The 22114-nt window shown below is 38.3% G+C and overlaps 1 protein-coding gene across 1 annotated transcript; it reads right to left on the reverse strand.

Moving 5' to 3' along the window:
- Window positions 1-2741: 2741 nt before the first annotated feature.
- Window positions 2742-21595, reverse strand: LOC121298800 (leucine-rich repeat and immunoglobulin-like domain-containing nogo receptor-interacting protein 1). Its single transcript, XM_041226021.1, has 2 exons — window positions 21280-21595; window positions 2742-5532 (listed from the first exon to the last, which is right to left on the reverse strand). Exon 2 carries the CDS (start codon window positions 5518-5520, stop codon window positions 3673-3675), a length of 1848 nt encoding a protein of 615 aa, XP_041081955.1. The 5' UTR covers window positions 5521-5532; window positions 21280-21595; the 3' UTR covers window positions 2742-3672.
- Between the last annotated feature and the right edge of the window lie 519 nt (window positions 21596-22114).

Genomic DNA, 22114 nt, shown 5'->3' on the forward strand with positions numbered 1-22114 from the left:
ATTAATAAAGCTCTGAACTCCAGTGATAATTGAAAACACAACAGTATATATTGTCTGAATATTGTACAGATCTTGCTATATAATCAGGGTATGAAAAATCGGTCATACAGTATATGTTATGTACAATCATCATAACTTGTGTGCATGAAAATACAGTGTCAGTCAGTGATTTGTTAAAAGTTCTTTGTGTCCATATCTCGTGAGCAAATCATGGAAAGAAAGGTACTGGAGGATAGTGAAATGTAAACTCACAGCATTGCTACTGGACATACACAATGGCGTAATAAATAAAGCAATGGGGTAATGAGATCATAAAAATCCTACGTTTGCTTGTACAACAGTTTGACAAACAAAGGGAGACCTCAACAGCCATGATTATTAGTAGAGGGAAGCTGAGCACAGCCATCCCAGCTTGCTCTTGGGAACAAGGACAAAGTACAATGGAAAAAAGCTTTGTGACTGGTCTGCCTTCTGTTTCAGAGCTGCTACTTCAACAGCTAAAGCCAGCATCAACTAACACCTGATAATTACATAAAATAAATAAAAAGGCCATTGGTCATCCACAGCTGTGGAAACCTATATTCGCTTCTCTGTCGCTAACATTTCACTTGCTCAACAAAGCATAGCTAGTATGCCCATAGTGGGGGCTGGCTTGCTTCCTTGACTACCAGAGGGGCTCCTCTCCTCACTGAGTGGTGAGGTAGGGTCTTTTGAGTAGCGCAATTGAATCATTTGCATTGGTGTATATTGGCTGTAAATTTTGCACAAGCCACAGATGCTGATTCCTGGACATGGCAACCCTAATGTATTAAGTTCTGATGAAACTGCACTTTGTTTTTATGTTACTGTTGGGAGTTGCAGTCCTGGCATGGGATGAATGTCATGGACATGCTTGTTTGAATCATGATTTTGTTCTTTTTGAAAGGTGTTATAAAGTCAGTTGAACCATCATTGAAATGTAACCCTAGGGGAAGTATTACATTTTGTGATACTGTCTAGATTCATTGTTTTGTGTGGACATTAATGAAAATATTTTGCAGTGGATTTGTCATATAGTAATCCCTTAGTACAATAGTTGTATAGGTGCTTTTTATGTCCTTGTTAATGATTAAAATTATGCAATTAATAATTGAACCATTAGTTTAAAAAAAAAAAAAAAAAAAAAAAAAACGCCATAGATGTTTAATACAACATACCGTATTTTTATCAAACAATTTAACACCAAGAAAATTGTTGATTTAAAAACAAAAACAAAAAAAAATCTGCATATTACCTTTATTGCACAGAACAATTTTTTTTTTTTTTTAATTAAAAGTAGTTCTTAGTTTCGGATAGCAAGTAATTCTGGGTTAACATGAAAAAGGAAGAATTCCTTCATTTTTGCATGTCTAGTAGGAGCTGCTTCCCACATGAAAGCAGGCAGAACCACAGTAAAGTACACACATGACAAAGTGAGCCTTTGGTATACCAAATTATGGCAACTAACTGTTTAATGGTTTTTAAGCTTCAGCCACCTTAGGCCAAAAATGCTAACGGCCTGCCACGAGCCCCTGCCCACGTTATATTGGCTCACTGTGGGTATGCTCTTTATTCCGGTTGGTACATAAACATCATTTTAAAACACTAGATTTTTTCAACCTTATTTTCAGTACAAATAATAATCATATGGACACGACTCAAATTCTAGTTTAATGTAAAATTTTCTTTTCATGGATGGGGGATCAAACAGAAATACTATACATGTTTTGTTAAGACATTTTTATTCTGTCACACTTTTTGGAGAATATTCCTGGTCAAAAGGTAGTACTAATCTGATATGGCTCCGTGGGTAAGTGAACACATGACCTTTTGTTGAACAGAGCTTAAAATAAAGACTCCAGCTCTCCCTTGTTCTTGCAAATTGCACAAACTGACTACTTCACTGTATTAGAGGTATTGCTGGTCACTCTAGCTATCTGAAATAACATCTCAGTGTGTAATATGAAATATTGGGCTCTGCTCACCAAAACTTGAATACTCTTAACTGTTTTAAGGTTGTTCACTGTTTTGTGAACAACCTTTTTTGATTAATTAAATCAAGCTTGCAGTTAATGACACAGTCTTCGACTGTTACAGCAATGGAAGTTTTTCTTATTTTTTAAATATATTGAAAGCAGTATAAAAAAAGAGAATGTTTAAAAGCAGTCCTTAACCCTTTGCGGTCCCATGTCGAACCAGGTCCGACATTACAATTTTCCCTTTCCAGTCCAATGTAGGACCCTGTCCAACATCATCAAAAAGACGTAAAGCATAGGACTCTGGTCATTTTTTCTCTGGAAAAAGCTGAGAAAACCTTTCAATGGCTGAGTGAGACCGATAGGAGCCAAATGAAGCTGAAAAAAAAAGGCGGTGTATCTGAGGAATACACATAGCCCCTGCACCACAGAGAATTCACGGACACAAACAAAGAAGATAGCTGCTTCCACATCCAGCGCTCAAAGAATATCACATGCATTTGAGATGTTATAGAAATAAAATAATGACTTGGATCACATTATTGGGGAATTTAATGATAAAACGAGTGATCAGGAGAGGATTTATCCGTATGCACTTCTATAAAGAGGTATGTGAAAAATACAGTGAACAAGGGGTGGGGCTTGGCTGGAGATCCAGTACTGATGTTGTTTTGCCATGCAGTGCATTTTAAACCTGTTTTACTCGGGGGGGGGGGGGGGAATTTAAAACAGCATGTGTAAAATAATATGGCGTGTGTGAAAATAAATTGGACCTGACACACCTGACAAGCGCTGAATAAATGGACTGCAAAGGGTTAAAACATTACATAAAACAATTCTGTGTATTGGTCTCATTTGTGGTCTAGAAGTCAGGATTGCTGGTTCTTGGATGGGGGTGATGTTTGAAGCTGGTTAAGGTTGTTAACTAGTTGAGCCATACCGGTGATTAATTAATCCCTCTGCACTACGGACTTCTTAGAGCGCATTCCAAAAAACAGAACTTTTTATGATCACTATCAATAGTGTTGAAAGGGGGAGATATTTATATACTGTATATAATATATGTTTTTACAGTGTTGATACTGGATCCCCTCCTTTGTTGGAGCCCACTAAATCTTTGTGAAATCACTACTACTGCACAGTACTGTTTCTGTCAATGAGAATATAGGTGAAAACATATTTCTCTGTTAAAAACAAATGTTCACGTAGAAAAGACTTTCAAGAATGAAGCTATGTGTTCACCAACCCCTATTCAAGGATACTATCTAGTTATCATTTCCATAAAACAAATTATCTTTTTTTAGTTAAAAAAATAAATAAAATAATGAAATAAATTAATAAAGGCATAAAGACTCTGCAGGGAGAGAACTGCCTCTCGCATTCCGGCTAATGATAAGAAACTTTTAAAATGGTTCATTTAATTATTTTTTAATTTACTTATTTTTTCCATAAAAATCCACTTGTCTGAATCCAGTACACCAAGTTCGGTTTCGAAGAAGTGGCCCATCTGTAATAAGTCTTGATTAAACGTCCAGGGAGGATTGAACGAAAAAAAAAAAAACCCAACAACAAATAACATCGCCATCCCAGCTTCGAAGATAGGATCGTTCTTTTTGTTGAGAATAACACCCCGGTTGTTTTCCACTTTTCCATTCCTTCCTTCCATGCCTTTGGCCTGTCATATCATCTTCATATTGAACTTGCGAGGCGCATCGGCTGTGCTGCTGCTTATGCCAGCGTCAGACTTGCGGGGCACATACTCAATTTCAATGTTGTTCTTGGTGTTGCCCTTGCCCCTGCTCCAGAGGAAGAGGAGGACCAGGCAGAATAACACCACCCCAAGGAAGGAAATGAAGCCCATGGTGGTCGCAATTATCAGTGTCTTGATGTCAAATGGGAAGGGAACTGTGCCTTGTGTCCCATTGGAGCCATTCTCATTGGGCTGGTTAGAGATAAAGGCCAGGGTCTTGTTGGGCTGGTGGGGCCAATCTGGAGAGTAACTACGGACATGTAAATGGGCAACCACAGTGTCGTTGCCTCCCGCATTGCTGGCGATGCAAGCATAGGTGCCATTGTCCTGTATCTGGGCATAACGCACCTCCAGTGTGCCATCGGGGAACACTGTCAGGCGCCCATTGGTCTTTGCTGAGATTAAGTGCTTGCGAGGGGATACCCACCTTATCACGGGTGCTGGATCCCCATCTGCCCGGCACACAAAGTGAACAGTGTGACCCTCGTCCACAAACACCTGCTGGGGCTTCCGTTCCCGGATTCTGGATTTACGGCAGGTGAAATAATTGGGCAGGAGTATGTCTGGGAAGTCCTTAAACTCTTTGCCCTGGACAAACTCTGGTGCATAGCAGGTAGGCTGCTGCCGATTGAAATTGAGCCTCCAGCGACGACGGAAGACCCAAAGTAGACGGCAATCACAAGCCAGAGGATTGTTATCCAGGATAAGTGTCTCCAAGTTGCCCACTGAGTGGAAGGCAGACTCCTCCAGTGTGGACAGATAATTGCCTGAGACATTGAGGATGCGTAGGTAGTTCAGCCCCTTGAAGGAATAAGGCTCTATAGTGGCCAATTGACCACCCACTAAGTGAAACTCCTGGAGCCTAAGCAATTCATGGAGCATGTCTCCTTCCACTGTGTGGATTGGGTTAAAGGATAAATTCAGGAAACGCAGGTAGACCAAGTGGCGGATAGCCACATAAGGAATGGTGGTAAGGTTACCATGGGTAATGGTGAGGGAGGTCAAGTTGAGGCCATACAGGCAGTTAGAGGTCATGGTATCCAGGAAAGGCCAGTGGGAGATTTCGAGGACCTTGAGCCTGTATAGCCGCTTGAAGGAATAGTCCCTGACCACGTTAATATTGAGGTGCCTCAGCCGGAGCACGATCAGGCTATGGAGGTGGGAAAGTGCTTCTGTGGGGACAGAGGTCAAGTTGCACTTCTCCAGGGACAGCTGCTCCAGGCTGGTCAGGCCACTGAAGGCTCGGTGGGAGATGAACACCAGGTCATTGTCCCCCACCTCCAGAGCCTTAAGATTGTAAAGGTCCTGGAACATATAGTCCAGCAGTATAACAATTTTGTTCTCGCTGATGTCCAGTTGGGTGAGGTTGCTCAGCCCTGTGAAAACTCCCAGTTGAATGAGCTTCAGCTTGTTGCTGCGCAGCCCTAAAGTCCTCAAGCCATAGAGGTTGTTGAAGGCTCCAGGCTCGATGGTAGAGATGACGTTCTCGTTGAGCTCCAGTTCCTCCAGGTGGGGGAAGGGTGCAAACTCGTCTGGGTTAATGGTCTTGATGCGATTTTTGCTGAGGTCCAGAAGGCGTGTCTCAGTTGGGATACCCTCAGGTATATTCATCAGCCGTTTGCGGTGGCACAGCACTGATCGCTCCTGGGCATTGCAGTCACAGCGAGCTGGGCAGCCTGTGGCTGAGCCTGACAGGACAGTACCCAGCATCAGCAGCAGAATGGGCTGCCAGCAAGCCACCAGGGAGCTGTGCACGCTAGCCTCCCCGGCCACCATCCTACCTGTTACCTGCAAAGACACAAGAGAAGGAAAAGTGTGAGTTAGCAATGACAGCACATGATTCTAAATACATTATGAACATTTAATTACACCCTTTAACTTGGCACCCTTCATAAGCATGTTCCTTTTAATAGCTAGAAAAAATACATTTTAAACATACATTACACCTAAGAAGTGTTGTTCTTTGAATACCAAGAAGAATAGTGTTTTGAGAATAGGAATAGTAAGAGTTAGATAAATAATGTTTGATTAGAACATAAGAAAATGTACAAACAAGGTGAGGTCTTTAAGCCCATCTATGCTCTTCTGGTTTCTTGTAGCTGATTGATCTCAAAGCTTTGTCAAGGTAAGTGTTTCTGCCTCAACATGACTAGGTAACCCAAGCCATACCTGCTACTAGAGACTCGAGTCTTATACAAATAGTGCCCAGAAAACACAAGTCATGTACAAATCTAAACAATAAGATCAAAGTATGTAACTGTTTTGAAGTTTGTGAGACAAATGTTATTAGTGAAGTGAGCAGTAGCAAATTTGAATATGGTGCACTCCGTTTATAAGAATAACATCCGCCCCTTACAGTATAGTATTTTATTGGCAGGACTACCACTGAATTTAAGCATCTGTGGCTTGTTTTTTTTCAGTTGCGATGCAAATCTCACAATCCAAAGCACCTTTGACCATTGTTCCATAGCCCGATTTCTGTGTTCTTGTGTATATTTTAGCCGTTTAGTCTTGTTCCCCTTTCTTAACGGCGGCATTCTTACTGCAACACATCCTTTAAATCCTGATTTCGAGAGTGACCTTCGTACTGTTGATTTGATGGACAACAACACCTGTGCCTTCTGCCAGTTCTATTGTCAATTCAACGCTTGTCGTCTTTCTATTCCTTAAGGATATTATCTTCAAATATCACTCATCCGTGTTAGACAGCTTTTTGGGTCTTCCAGTCCTGGGTTTGTCAATTAGATGATTTTTCTCTGTACTTGTTGATTATGCTTTGGATACCACACCTTGAAAATGGAGTGATGTGAGCTGTTTCACGCATGTATTGCCTTCTTTATGTAGAAAACACTAGTGGAGGCTTTGAGTAAACTGTTCATGCTCAAAATGCAAGATGTCTAAGACTTTTGCACAGCAGTGTGTGTGTATTTCACACACCCACTTTACTTTTAATATATAGTTTAAAATATAATATTTAATAATAATCAGCTTTTTACCAGAGTGTAAAATTGTTGAAGACAAGAGGTAGGCTAATAAGTACATCTTTAAAAAAAAGGAATGAATGTGACTGCATACTGTATATATCATTAAATGCTTGAGTGATGATAACAGCAGTACTGGAACAACTCATTAAGAGATATGTATATGATGAGGAGGACGCTGGTGACTAAATGTAGACAATGTGGCAAGAATCCAACAAGCGTTAATGATGAAAACAGTGGCCCAAAGCTACTTGAGAATGCAGACGTAATACAAAAAAAGATTAAAAAATGACAGCTGCCATTGTTATGCACAGTCTATCATCTCTCTGACCTTTAACAGCTGAACTTTTCTGCTATATATAATACATAATTATGACTCTGTTATAATCTTCTAATAGTGTTGAAGCTCAGCTACTGTCCTTCCCTAGACACCCCATTTTACTTTCATATTGAATTCTATCTTGAAGAAGGTGTGGTATTAAAATATCCAAATTGCTAACGTGTTCACTTGCAAGATTTCAACAGCGACCTGGTTTGGATTTATAACTGAAAGGTTGGTCCTTTTTTATAGGGTGATCCTGTTAAAACATAAGCAATCAAGTCTCTATCCACTCGGTGGACTCACTGTCTCAGCAGCAAGGGTAATCCTTCTTTATTCTGGACTGAGCAGATTCAGTTACGTCAACCTATCAACATAACTCTTGTCCTCAAAGCCTGGGATTAGTCTGGTTGCTCCTCACTGGACTTCTTACAACAAACTGTGTGCTGTGTTGCAAACGTGGTCTCACCTGCATTAGACATACATCATATCTACATTGTAGCCACTGCATCAAACAACCTCATCACAGCCTCATCTGGCTTGCACTCATCACATGCCTGCTTCATTAGCTGAAAACAACGAGGCTACTTCAAGGGCCAAGGTCTTCCTAATGGTCAGCCTGTTCCAGTTCTGTACCCTTTTGTTATCTGAATCCTGCATTTCTGTGATTGACCTGCAACTCATTGCATTTATTAAGACTCAGATGTATCTAATATGTTTTACGCCCCTATCAAGGTCATTAGTAAATACCAGAAACAGCAGCGGTCCTAGCGCCATTCCCTGTGGAGTACATTGTCACTGTTATTCTAACTTGAATATTGTATATGTGACATATTTTGGTCAGACTTACACTAGATGGCAATGGCACGACTCCAGCCCAGTCATATAAATAACAGAACATAACCATGTAGTTATACTGTTAATCTTGAACTGCATTTTGTAACACACTCTTCAAATATGCATGAATGTTTCTAACATCCTAACTGAATTTCAGATTAATTCAGTAAAATAATTCTCTAATTCAATTTGAATTGCTGACACTTATATAGATACCATCTCAGTCATGACTAAATATCTGAACATTTTTTTTCCATCACTCAAAGTGACACTATATTAAATATTACAGAAGAATATTTTGCAGCAATTATGTAACCTGTTTAAATCTATATGACATTGTGGCATATATCCTACAGTTTAATATTGGATTAAAACATAAATATATAATGGCTGCAATCTGCTGGAAACACCCTGAATCTTCATGACAGTGCCTGACTCGAGTTAGAACCATTGACTGTAGCTAGTGCCATTGAAACATGGGGGCATTACAACATGGAGCATAAGCTTAGTAAATCTACCCTTAAGTTGCTGTTGATTTGGACACTTTTACTGGGTTTTCATAAGGGTTTGCTTGTTTGATTTGCTCCTCCTAAGGGCTTTGTAATAATGCAATATCCATTTTCCAAGTTTTCATTTGCCAGTTGAATTAATAAGAAAGATGACCCCAATGCCACTGTGATTGAAATCTGGATCAACAATGTAGGCTAGCTTAGGCTATGCATGACATGGTAAGGTTTTCATGTGACAAATGGGTTCCAAAGCTTTAATACAAAGTAGATCATTGGCATGAAAGGAAGAAGCTCTTAGACATGCCTCAGTTTGCCTGCCTATTTTATTTTACAGCTTGATACCGGGGGCTCAGTTCTCAATATTGACATGTAACTATCATTTTCTTTCTGTTGGGGAAAACACTTTTATTTAGGTTTTTATATTAATAACGACCTCCTTAAAATGCACATAATTGCTACAGAAATATATCAAATGTCTATTTTTGTTGACGCGTATCTATTGTTGACTGTTGCAGCCACATGAGTACCGTGCTGCTGCCATTGCTGTCTTTGACCACAAGCGTTAGAGTGGGGGAGATGTGCAGGAGAATAGCTTGAAAGTACAATGAATAGTGAGTGAAAGCTGCAGGAAAGCAGCGTGGTGGTGGTGTGAGTTAATGTAAATCACACCACTTTCATTTTGCATGTACTGTACTTACTAGCAGGACAGGGGTTGCTCGGTGAAAAAACTCAGAACCTCGTTGGTCTGATGCTGAGCAGCCAAGGTGAATGGCATTGATTCAGCTTGTTCTTATCACTGTTCTTTTCATTATTAATTGGTATATCTGGAGACAGCTTGGCAAATGCGAAACAGAAATTATGTATATGACATTTGCATATCTGCCAAGTGTCAGGCTGAGGAAAATTGTATTAGGGAGTTTAATTCTGAAGCTTCATTATATGTAACAGAGACCTATTACTTGTCATCTAAAGTAAAAATCTAATATATAAAAGATTATAGCAGAAATGCACTAAAGTATATATATTTTTGTACCAGAAATTGACTTAATGCGATTCTATGAAGTCCCTCTGAACTACCATACGTGCAGAATATTTAGTGTTTTGTACAGCAATTCAGCTACATACTAAAATGTACAGTATGTGACCAGAAACCTGATATTGAAATATTTTTATTAAAGGATTATATCCCCTTGTACTAAAACATAAATATATTTTTTTTTTCTCAAGGAAATTACAGTGGGAACTGCATATACAGCTATGACAAATCTGTGGCAAAATTAAGGTTGTTGGGGCATTCGTTTAACCAACCATAACTTGTTTTTGCAGTGCTAGAGAGCCCTCTGTGGCTAAACTGGAAATTCAAGGACTATAACTGAAATACATCTGTTAACCAGCATGTGGTGTCGCAAACTGAAGCTTTAGGCTTGCATGACATCATCTGCTCACCCTGCATAAATCCCAAAATTAAAAAAATGTAAATACAGATTTACAATCTACAAGAACATTCGGAAATGTACAAAGGGGGAGAGGGGGGCATTCGTCTGACAGATTTGAATGCAAAAACTGCCTGCTGTAGAGGACGGTGTTTCTTTGCCCTTGACATTTAACATTATGTTGATAGAATGACCTGTAATGTCCACAAGATAACAGAACTTTGGAAGCCAGTCACAGAATGAAAGTTCAAACTGTGTAACACCTTTCATTTCTAGGAATGTCTTTTTACTTTTTAAGCAGGCAGCAAAGCAAGCAAAAATGTTGCCATGGGACAGCCAATGTACATTGTTGTGCATCAAAAGTTCTGGCTACTTGCAATCCACTTAGTCGAGCAGGGACTGGAATAGACAGTGATTGAGGGCTCGGGCAAGAATCCAATTGACAATACGCACTACCAATGCCATTACATCAAGAAGTTGTAATCCACACGACTGGGCACAAAGTGCTTCCTGGTATGTAATACAGTGAAGGCTTAAAATAGGACATTGGTGTTCTGACAAAAGAGCAACAAATCCCTTGTGTTTTCCCATCATGCTGAGTCCACCATCAGCACACACTGAAACAAGCTTCCTTAACTGTATCTGCTTGTCGCTAACAACATACAGCACAGTTTTAAGTTTGCCTCTTGTTTGATTTTTCATTGGCAGAATTGCAAGCTTACTAAGTTGACACATATATATTGCCCAAGGATACATAGTTGTGCAACATCATAGACATCCGTTGACTCATCCAAAGCAATTGAAAAATATGTAGCAGAACTTCAATTTTCTATTTGCTGCTTGTCAACCTGATCAGACATTTTCACAGCTCGATCATGAACTCTTTTTGCAGATAAAGGCACATTTTGTATTAGCTGCAAGAATTTGTCTCTGTTGGGGAATTCTCAGATAGCTCTTTGGCTATATTAAGCATACAGCTCTTCATATATTCACCATCTATGAAAAGCTCACCTTTGCGAAAAATCTCTAAAAAGCCTGCAAAATTTGCTGAATTTTCACCTTTATTCGACTATGCCAGTAGTTTACTTTGCCCTGCTTTCATTTTTCTTGCAGCTCCTCGCAGGCCTTGTTCCGCGGCTCACAGTCTTTTTATTTTGCTGCAAATGCAGCATATTTTGTCATGGGATGACACTGTAAATTCACTGCATATGACACAAAGGCGTAGATATCAGTCCATTCCAGTTGAAAAGAATGGTATTTCTCCTTCAAACTAAAGAACTCTACAGTACACATCTCTCGACCAATCAAAACATGATGAAACAGACTCCAAGAATACAAGCACCAATAATAGCAGTTGGTAGGTGGATGTTAACAATAGATAAAATAAATAAAGTGAGCTATTGGTGTATATATATATATACAGTGCCTATAGAAAGTCTACACCCCCTTTCAAAATGTTCACCTTTTGTTGTCTTATAGCCTGGAATTAAAATGCATTGAAATCGTTTTTGTTATATTATTATTTATCTACACATCCTAGCCCACAACTTCCAAGTGAAAAAAATATTCTAGCCATTTGTAGAACATTAAGTTGTCAAGATGATTATTAAGAAATGGAGGGTGTATGGCACCACCAAGACCCTGCCTAGATCAGGCCATCCCTCCAAACTGGATGACCGAGCAAGAAGGAAACTGATCAGAGATGCTACCAAGAGGCCAATGGCAACTTTACAAGAGTTACAGCCTTTTATGGCCAAGACTGGTCAAAGTGTGCATGTGACAACAATATCTCAAGCACTCCACAAATCTGGCCTGTATTTTACTCAAGAAAGCCCACCTTGAATCCCGTTTGAAGTACGCAAAAAAACACTCTGGAGATTCTGTAGCTATGTGGCAAAAAGTTTTGTGGTCTGACGAAACTAAAATGGAACTTTTTGGCCTAAAAGCAAAGCGCTCTGATTGGCGGAAACCCAACACAGCGCATCACCCAAAGTACACCATCCCTACTGTGAAGCATTGTGGTGGCAACATCATGTTATGGGGATGTTTCTCATCGGCAGGGACTGGGGCACTTATCAGTATAGAAGGGAAAATAAATGGAGCAAAGAACAGAGAAGTCCTTGAGGAAAACCTGCTGCCCTCTGCAAGAAAGCTGAAACGGGGACTGAAGTTAACCTTTCACCATGACAATGACCCAAAGCACACAGCGAAAGCTACACTGGAGTGGCTAAGGAACAAAAAGATAAATGTCCTTGGGTCGCCCAGTCAGAGCCCTGACCTAAATCCAATCGAAAATTTGTGGTGTGACTTGAAGATTGCTGTCCATCAACGCTCCACAAGGAACTTGACTGAGCTTGAACAGTTTTTTAAAGAAGAATGGTCAAATATTGCCAAATCTAGGTGTGCAAAGTTGGTAGAGACCTATCCCAACAGATTCACAGCTGTAATTGCTACCACATGACATGAAGCTGTTCTCTGATTGGTCAGTTGTGTATTTGTCGACGAATTTGCAAAAATAGGATCAGTTTCTATTTTTATCGTCGCTCGCATTGGAATTTGTGACGTGGCGACGTCGCTTGTTGGGTCGCCATTGGTGTGAAGGGCGCTATTGAAAAACACTCATAGGTTGCTTAAAGGTTCACATTGGAATCCAATGTTGCTGAGTGTGAATTCAGCAACAGATTCACTTTGATTCAACTCATGTAAACTGGTGAAAGAGTTCCTGTCTAAAAACAAGATAATTACTTTATTCCATTTTAATATATTTCCTAGTCAGGGCAGTTTATTATTTTAAGATGCACGAAAGAAACAAAAATAGGATTTACAAAAAAGGCAACAGATACTTCCTGTGTCAAATAATGTGCCTGTAGGCAAGTATTACTGCCAGTCTGTGCCAGATAGTATACTTCCATGAGCAGGCTGGGCAACCTATATTATACATAACACATTTTACTTGTAATGCCTTTCCTAGGGTATTGGTAAATCTTGTTGAATGGGACTGCCTTACAAAGACACACGTTTTTATGCCTCGATAAGTACAGGGTGTCTTAGAGGTGCGTGAAGCTTTTTGGATAGACTGCTTCTTTTAAGTTGGTTTTTCCTACTGTCAAGTTCAAAAAAGATGTCAACTGCACAATGGGGTTGGCAGTTCTCTAAAGAATGTGTCACTTCTCAATGTATTTGGTGACAGTTTTCCTTTGGAATGTGATAAGCCATGCGCTGTAAACAGAACAATCAGAATAATTAGTCGCTCCTGAAGAAGTGTTTTGAATTACAGTCGTACCTAAAATAATGTTATCACCATTTATCTCTTCAATTATTTAATGTATTTTCTTTTCTTTTGGAAGATCAGGTGGATTGATTGATCTGTACAATTCAGTCTCTGCACCATCCATATAATGGCCTTTCTATATGAGACAGAGTTACCAGGCTAAACATTATACTTCTGTTATACTTGTAACGTCCTTTCATTTTCGAAACAGGCCTCCAGAGTTAAAAGGCTGGTACTGTATAGCTATGGCCAAAAGTTCTGCATCACCCTGTGGCTTTAACTAATTTTATAAAGTCTACTGAAAACAGCTGAATAATGGTATTTTAACATATTGATTTGTAGTTTTCCATATACTTTATGACAAACTGATAAAAATTGAAACATGTGACATTTCAAAATCTAACCTAAAATACTGTACTACTATTATGGCTTCCAGTAGACTTTTCCAATATAATTTAGTAGTTTCTTTGATTACATTACATTATGTTAAATAAAATATCAAAATTATGTTCTTATAGTTTTAAAAAAATCATGTCTCAATCCAACAATTCTAGGTGATGCAAAGACTTTGGCCATAGCTGCACTACACACTCTTTTGTTTAGCTCAATGTATCTTTTGTTGTGAAGTGGATGAGTCAAAATGACCTGTATGAAGGAAATTCAATTTATCAGTGGACTTTTAACCTATGATGATACTGTTATAATAGGAAGGAGGTTTAGGTGCTTCATAGTGATTGATAGCAAGCTGACTCATTTAGCATGGAAGGCATAGCGGCAGTCAGGAACAGAAGTGGCAATCTATTGTGCCCTACTGTGCACCAAGGGTGGTGAACTGGGAGAGAACTGCAATTTCAGTGCACCCCAAACTCCTGGAATATTAACAATGCTGGGAATGTTTTTTTTTTTACAATGGTCAGGAAGTACAAGGAGATGCTGTCAGTTAATTATTTAACATGGAATAGCTGCAGTTTGTGTGTGTGTGTGTATTTGTGAATGAGCCAGGTATAACACATTCTGTTTTTCAAAAATGTCCAATTCCATTTGTTCCCACTTTTTATTAATGTTGGTAGTTAAAATAAGTAAATGTAATAAATATTACAATTCTTTTTTTTTTTTTTTTCAATCAGACTCTTGTTGCTGTAATAGTAAGTAAAGCACCTGAAGACACTTCAAACCTCTCATAATGTTTATATACATCACTGACATTGCTGGCATTAAAATAAGCAGGAAAACCTAAGAATTATATTACAACAGTTCAGAAAACCAAATGTCCAGCACAGTTGTGAGAATCATATTTACAGTCTACCACTAACACAGTAGTTCTGTCTATAAATAAAGGTATTTTGAAAAGGCCTGTTTAAGTTTATTGCTGGCATTTACAATTAGTAATAGTCCAGCAAAGTCATGTGAGAGTAATCCTATGTACAGTCCAGCAAAGTCATGTGAGAGTAAGCCTATGTACAGTACTCCACAAATTAAGTTTAGCATTTTGCTGGCATTATAACAATAACCAGAATAAAATATGAAAAACTGATAAATGAGTGTTGACTGATTCGTTGCTCTAAAACAGGTTCACTGCTATGTATTACCCGATTGTAATTTAAATAGCGCCCTTTTAATGTAAACGCATAATTAATCCTCTGAATTGTTTCTTTCCTAATTCTGCAGTGCTATTTGCAAGATTTAAAAAAGCGTGTCTTCAGACAGATTGTCTTTATGAAACCAACGGTGTGTAGTGTAGTGACTATACATCCTTTACACAGTAAAGCAATCAATTTCCTTTAAGGATTGTATAGCTAGAAAAATAGTGTTTAGCTCATTTCTTCGTCGTCAGAAAATACAAATTAATAAAAAAATGGCCATGATTTAAATGACTAATGTGCTGATTAAATTTTTACCAGTTTCAAAACGCTTGATTTCTGAAATTTTTAAAAGGGAAATAAAACAAAACCTGTCAAAGTGTGAGTATTGTTATTTTTGTTTATGTTTACCAGAGTATTTATACTTCTAAATAATGCAGGAAGATAGTGCTTCACTGATTTTAGTATTCAATTATTCACAGTTAAAAACTGTGCAGTTCATGAGCAGCACCGAGCAGCACTCTCCGTAGAGGCAGAATCGTCAGATGCCTGCTTCACCCACCCTGTACCAATAGATTCGCTGGTGCCCGGGCAAGGTCTGCACTAATGTGACTGTATTTTCACAGAGGGAAATCAGAGAATCAGCTGCAAGACAGACACAAATAGGCTTATATTAATACTGTAAGAATGGTCTCAAAATAATAGGTTTATCTCGAGAGGCTGGAGTCTCAATTGAGGTTGATATTTATAATAATAACTTGCGAAAGTTAGTAAACTGAGTGTGAAGGCTGTTGCCAGCTATTGCGAAAAACACGTGCATTTTAGCCTTAGAGGAAACGCTGAATGTGACCCTCTGGTCACACTGCTGCCCTTAAATGTGGTGAACCATAGTTTTATTCAGCCTAGAACAAACCTAGCACTTAAGGGGCAATCAGTATTGTGGCAGGGAGATGGTACAAGCAATTCAGTTATCAGTAAGGGAAGGCCATAGACTCATTCATCATTGCTTGTCCTCTTTATGCTGCCCCTTGAACTATGACCTCCGCAGAAACAGCCTCCTAATTCAGAAATTGTTTCCCCCAACCAGCAGCTCTAGTTCAATCATCCTTTTTTGTGATGGCTTCACACTCAATGATTTAAATGGATTTCTCAAGTCAGGCTACATTTGAGCTGCTGCATACCTCTTTCTCTTTAATGACCCTATATCTGACCCTGGGTTTAAACTGCCTTTTTTACAATGAGGGTCTTTAATTATTATTTTAAAGTGTTTTTTTTTTTTTTTTTAAGAGAATCTTTGACCTAGCATTTATAGTAAGATTATAGTGTAGCTTATAATGGAATAAAGACCATCATGTACCAAATCTGCTGTTCTGAATTTAAAATGGTTTCTCCCTAACTGTGCATCTGTTAAAGTGACTTAAATGTTGCATTCGTGGCCATTCAAGTCATTTGTCTACCTCACTGGCCCAGTTGCCAGACCTACTCCCAGACGAATGGGCCCCAATGTGGAAAGACACCTGGCATCTTGTAGTCTTTTTGCCATTCTTACCAGCACCACAATCACCAGAAAAGCAATTTAAGGAGATCTCTAGCAAAAACACATTTTAAAACCACAGTAGAGAGACCAACTGGATAAGCAGTAAATACATCCCTCAGTAAAAAACACAGCAGTTCAGCACCCTGAGGAACACTGCTTATAGTAGTTTAGAGCATGGACCACCAACTAAATAAATGTAATTTGACATTTTATGTTAACAGAATCCATTACTCCAGAGCATTGTTATATGGAAATCAGAACACTTATACAGCTGCCCAGGGCTACATGGGTCCTGTTATGAATTTCCAGTGTTTACTGTACATCCCCACGTCCATTGTTAAAGCGTGGAGGCCCCTATGGAGATCTCATGATGAAATGTAATCTTGCTCCTTTTGTTTTTTCAACCTGCAGGGTCTTTGCTATTATCCCCAGGGACTCCGTCTTAGAGTCCTCTGCATTAAAACAATTGAAAAAGCAAATCTATTTCACTTATTTTAAGGGATTGTCCAAGGGATTGTAACACATACAGATTAATATCTTTGACCTCAATGTAAGTATGTTAGTAATGTGCCTCCTTTCCCGTGGCTGTTAATACACAAGGACAGTTCTTTAAAAAAGTGTTATTGTTCACACAAGATCAAATTCTATTTGTACTTATAGGGGTCATAAAAACATTTCCGGAGCTAACAATACCCCAGTATGTCCCTTATTATTTCCCCCTGTTATCCTTCAAAGCTTCTCTATCCCAAACTCTTTTGCAATTCTACTTCAATATGTAAAGAATATCAAATCTGCTCTGGGTACATCTTTACATGATTTAACTGTTGAACCAATTGTTGCTTTTGAAACCTGTCTGAATGCCAAATAACGAGCTCCCATATTTCTCCTCTGCTGTACACCACACTTTGATAACATGACGTGATTTTTAGTTTACACTGACTGCCAAACGACCAGCTGTTCTTATCTCTAATAAATATAACACTACAAATGTGACAGTTAAGAAAAACCCTGAAAAAATAAGTAATACTGAAAAAAAAAAATGCAACCCAGTAAACACAGTATGCATCAATAACTGCTGTTAATTTCATTCTTGAATTTTTTTAAAATAATAATGGTCTTTTCTGGTGCATTTCTCATGGCAGAGTTGTACTGCAGGGATAAGCTAGTGAGAAGTCAGTCTCATTTGCAATGTCTTATAATGAAGCGATGCCTGCTGACAAGATCGATGCTTCAGAATCATTCAAAATGTATTTCAGACCTGCATTCTGCTACTTTTCAAAGCAAACAGCTTATGGAAGCTACAGAAGTATGAACTAGTGCTGAGGGGTATCACTGGTATTTTTTTTGTTTTATGGAAGGGTTAGTATCACTGGTGTTAAATAATGTTATGTTTTATTTTTAAATCATTGCTTCTACATACAAACAGGTTGCCATTTGTTAAACACCAAAGCAAAACTAATGTCCTTACCCATTGAGTATCTCAAAGCAGTTCAGTTACAGGTTAGCATACATAATAAGCCTTAGAACATTCAGACATGCTGTTTCTATGCAGGATGATGTGCAATGCAGAATAACATTATTTTGAATGATAACATTGTGAAGCTGCAATACTATTTCATATAACAGTGTACAGTACACTGTAAAAGGCACTATTCGAAACATTAGCCTACTTGACTTGGCTTCTTCTAGTTTGCACTATATATCTATGGCAAACTTTGCACTTCAAAGCAAACTTCCCTTAAAAAATGTGGAAAATTGCTGGGGATTGAGATTGGTCAGGTGAATACAGAAAAATGATTACAATGTAACGCAAATACATGAATAACAAAATAAATGCCCCAGAAAACCCCAACAGCACACAGAGGCAGAATTAATGCCACAAAAACACGTAAAAAGCCATAAGCATCAATGTAATTACAAAAAACAACCTGATGGTGGCACAGTGGCAACTATGAAGCACATAGTGTCTGCAGATTTTACTCATATTTAGGTTTGACATCAGAAATGCGTTTTGATGTCCTGCCTGTTTTAGGGTTTGTATATATGTTGTGATATTTTCTGAGTCATTTCTGCTCTTGTAGCTTTGTTGGCTCAAAGGAAACACATCGCTCATCTCTACTCAAATATATTATGTATTTTTTAATACATCATTTTGATATCTAATCTTTTTTTTTTATCATTGTTGATGTATTTAATATACTAATGTACTGTGCTTGACGCCTTAAGGACAACCCTTTTGTTTTTATTTAGGTTAGATGTTACACACACAGGGAAAAGCTACCTTTGGTTAGGTCTTAAAAAAAAACATTAAAAATGCTGATTTTTGTTTATACAAAATTAGAGCTATCATTAGCATCTTGAAAACCAAAGAGTAGACAGATGCGGTGCCTCCATATTCTCTCATATTCCAACTCTCAATATCTTGTATCCTCAGAATGTGCTTAAAAAGTTTCATCAAAACTGGATAATCACTTGTCAAGATGTACAAATCCTGCCAGAGCGGGTCGAGTCCATATACCCCCAGGCTCTGATATTTGATTTTGTTTGGTAAAGAATGTCCTTCCATCACAACTGAACAGAGGCCTAAGCGGTTCCCTTGATATGTCAGAATAGAGGCAGACAGATTGACAACCTCCATAGGCCTCCAGATTACGATACTATTAAAAATGCGCATTCAGACACACAGTTCTCTAGACACATGTAGACATGCATGTGTGACAAACAGGCTGATGGGACTGGGGAATCTGCATTGACCTGCATCTGTGGTTATCATGGGAATACCCCCTCAAATAGGTGCTTAATGAAATCTATGTTTATTCACCAGTGCTGTAAATAAAGTCTGGCTAGATAGGGTGAAGCTTGATCAAATCGACCCCTGAGCGAGGTTTCTTTCTTTTTTGAGGGTTTTATCTTTTCAAAACTACCAACAACCAAGCAGAAGCAGAAGTATCTTTTTTTGCTTCAGTATTGGATATTTGAGAAAACCATTTGCGAATTAGAATTTCATATAAAGCTATTTGCAGTAAAATTACATTTCTATAGGTTACTATTAGATATCAAATATTAATGTAGAACCCTCCCTATGTACCAGAATATACTGTAGCTTACTGCTGTATCAAATTGAACTGGGAATTGAACTGAGCAATACTACACTAAAATTAATATAGCAATCTTGTGTTTATCAGACATATTTCATCCATAATGTCTTATATTGATTGATTTGTATCTGTCCAGTGGGATTTCCACAGTGGCCCTTAATTACTGAAAACTGCATTGCTCTTTCAAACACAGGGAGGGGAGGGTGTTGGTGGCTGACACTTTCAAACTGATTCAATATTTTAGTTGCCAAATATGTGTCAATTTTAGGCTGTTCATTTTTTCAGATTAATAGCAGCATTATTTATGTAGAAACCACTAACAATTACTGCAATATTAAATAAGAAGGAAACTTTTATTTATTAAAAATTATTTAGTCGGGATTAGTCCATCTGGTTCATAGGGACATCTCGACGGCACATCAAATCAGGTGCCAATCCAGACAAAACAAGGATATTACCGAATTACAATTTAACAAACAGAGCTAGCCTTAAAATGGCTTTTAAAAATAGTAATATTTCAAAAATCAAGTTATTCCAAGCAGAGGATGTTGTGTTGATTTCAAGATGATGGCAACTATGCAAAACATAGCTAAGCCCATAGTCTGTATTAGCAGGCACCAGGAGAGCTTTAGTAAATGCATATGATTCTCAGACTATAGTATAGCCAAAACCCACACAGGAAACCTGTGTTTGTCAATGCAAGAATGAGCAAGCACTGAAAAACAGTATAGCATGACACAGGATGCCCAATCTAGAATTAATTTTCCACATTAATTTTGGAAACTGACAATTTATGCACAAGTAATATAGTTACAGCACCAATATCCTCAACACAACTGCAGTATTCTTGATTTTTATGATTGCTATTCAAAAGTAATATTACAGAGGGTTTACAGCAGTGGTTTTTAACCTGTGGTAGGTGTACCAGTGCTGGTACGTGGCAGGATTGCAACTGGTACACACTGGCATGTGATTCCTCAACCACAATACTCCCACAATCATAATGTATCAATCTGTGTACCACTGAATCACAGAGACATGTTCCTCAACAACAGTACTCCCTCAGTCACAATGTGTCAATCTGTTTGCAACACTGAATGACAGAGAAATGAGAAATTATTATGAGCTGTATTGTTGTGAACTGACTGTGTTGATTGTGTGAACTCTTGTCAGTGAGAAAACCGGTTGTAACCGGGTAGGTGTGTGTTTCACAACCGCAGTTTAAGATTGCACAGAGTTACCGGTACACCTGGTGGTCCCTGCTGGAAACCACTGGTTTACAGGTACACTGTATTTTGTAGAATATATATTCTCTGCATTTTTTTTTTTATCGGTTGTGTGCCTTTAGTAACCAGCACTTGAAATCTAGTTTGAAGACTCCAGATCCGTCTTTCAACAATTTCAGCTACTGTACTAAGCCAAATATATAATTTTACCTCAAGAGGGCGCACACACACAAACAAATACAATATTCTGATCCTCGCCACACTACTACAGACATTTGCATCATAGATTTGTAGTAAATTAGATTTTTCAGTATTAAGCCATAGTTTCAGTACATGACTAACCAATAGTGCATGTATATTAGCAACACCATAAGGTCAGTGATTTTATCGAATTAAAAATAAATACATAAACAACACATTATGGTACACTACTACTGTCAAAATAAAATAAATCCTAATGGCAAGACAGTGCGATGGACAGTCAGAGTGATACATAAATCGATATTTAAAACAGCATACATTATGTTAGATTATATTCCCAATAAGTTTGTATTCCTCCTTGTACTTGTACTTTCGGTATGGGTAACAGAAACGATGTTCCAATATTTCAGGCTGCATATAACATAGCAACTCATGCGACAACAATGATAGCGGTAATACATTTATGGGAATTACATTTAAGAAACAGTAATAACAACAGGAATCATTAACAAGGACATTGCATAACTCTTTGCATTAACTCACCTATAATAGCTAATACGCATCCTTTCAAACTCCACTAACGGCTACTCCCTGCGCAAAGAAATACAGCAAGATCAGCCACCTCAGTCCTTGGCTGTTTACGCTTGGCTCCAATGTATTTTCTTACAAATTTCTCAGTCTGTTGCTACCACATCAACATAATGCCTCTGCATACGACAGTTCTCGTGTCCGTGAGGTAGGGAGCAAGCGAAGGGACCACAGCGCGATGAGGGCTGCTCTGGGTCCTGTCTGCTATTGCTACGGTTCGAAAGGAGAGATCTACACTGAGTCCCCACACAAGCGCACAGACTCCCTGTTCTCTCCGCTTGCTTTACACCGCACTGAGAGCAACTTGCAAGGTTATTGTATGCCTGCTTAGGTCTACTCGTGATAGGGAGGGGGAAAAGGGGGAGTGATAAAGAAGGTGGCGAGACAAAGAAGGATTTACATATTATATACAATATATACTCATCAATACGCTATTAATTAGATACTTTGTAAATCCTTCCTATATACAAAAAGATGGACAAGTATATCTATGATTAATAGTATTACATAGTTATTATCATTGGAGCTATGTATTTCTTTAAATCGCTATATGTTATCACTGTTGAAAGAACCGTTGCATTAATTATTCGTAACACAAGGGTAAGATCGCTACATCTAAAAAATGAAAACATGTAAAGCAAATGTGAGATGTTACTTTGCTGTTTTAATTTTTTTTTCTAACCTACTGTACGTGTATTGATGGAAATATGAAATATAATGTTCAAACATTAACCAGTACATGCTTACTGCAACTTTAGTACAAATCACTCTGTTTTAATTAAACCTGTTC

This window comes from Polyodon spathula, chromosome 24, assembly GCF_017654505.1.
Source record: "Polyodon spathula isolate WHYD16114869_AA chromosome 24, ASM1765450v1, whole genome shotgun sequence".
Lineage (NCBI taxonomy): Eukaryota > Metazoa > Chordata > Actinopteri > Acipenseriformes > Polyodontidae > Polyodon > Polyodon spathula.

What these genes read in the sequence shown, in the direction of transcription:
- LOC121298800 (XM_041226021.1), bottom strand. Translation starts at nt 5,520, where the DNA reads ATGGTGGCCGGGGAGGCTAGCGTGCACAGCTCCCTGGTGGCTTGCTGG.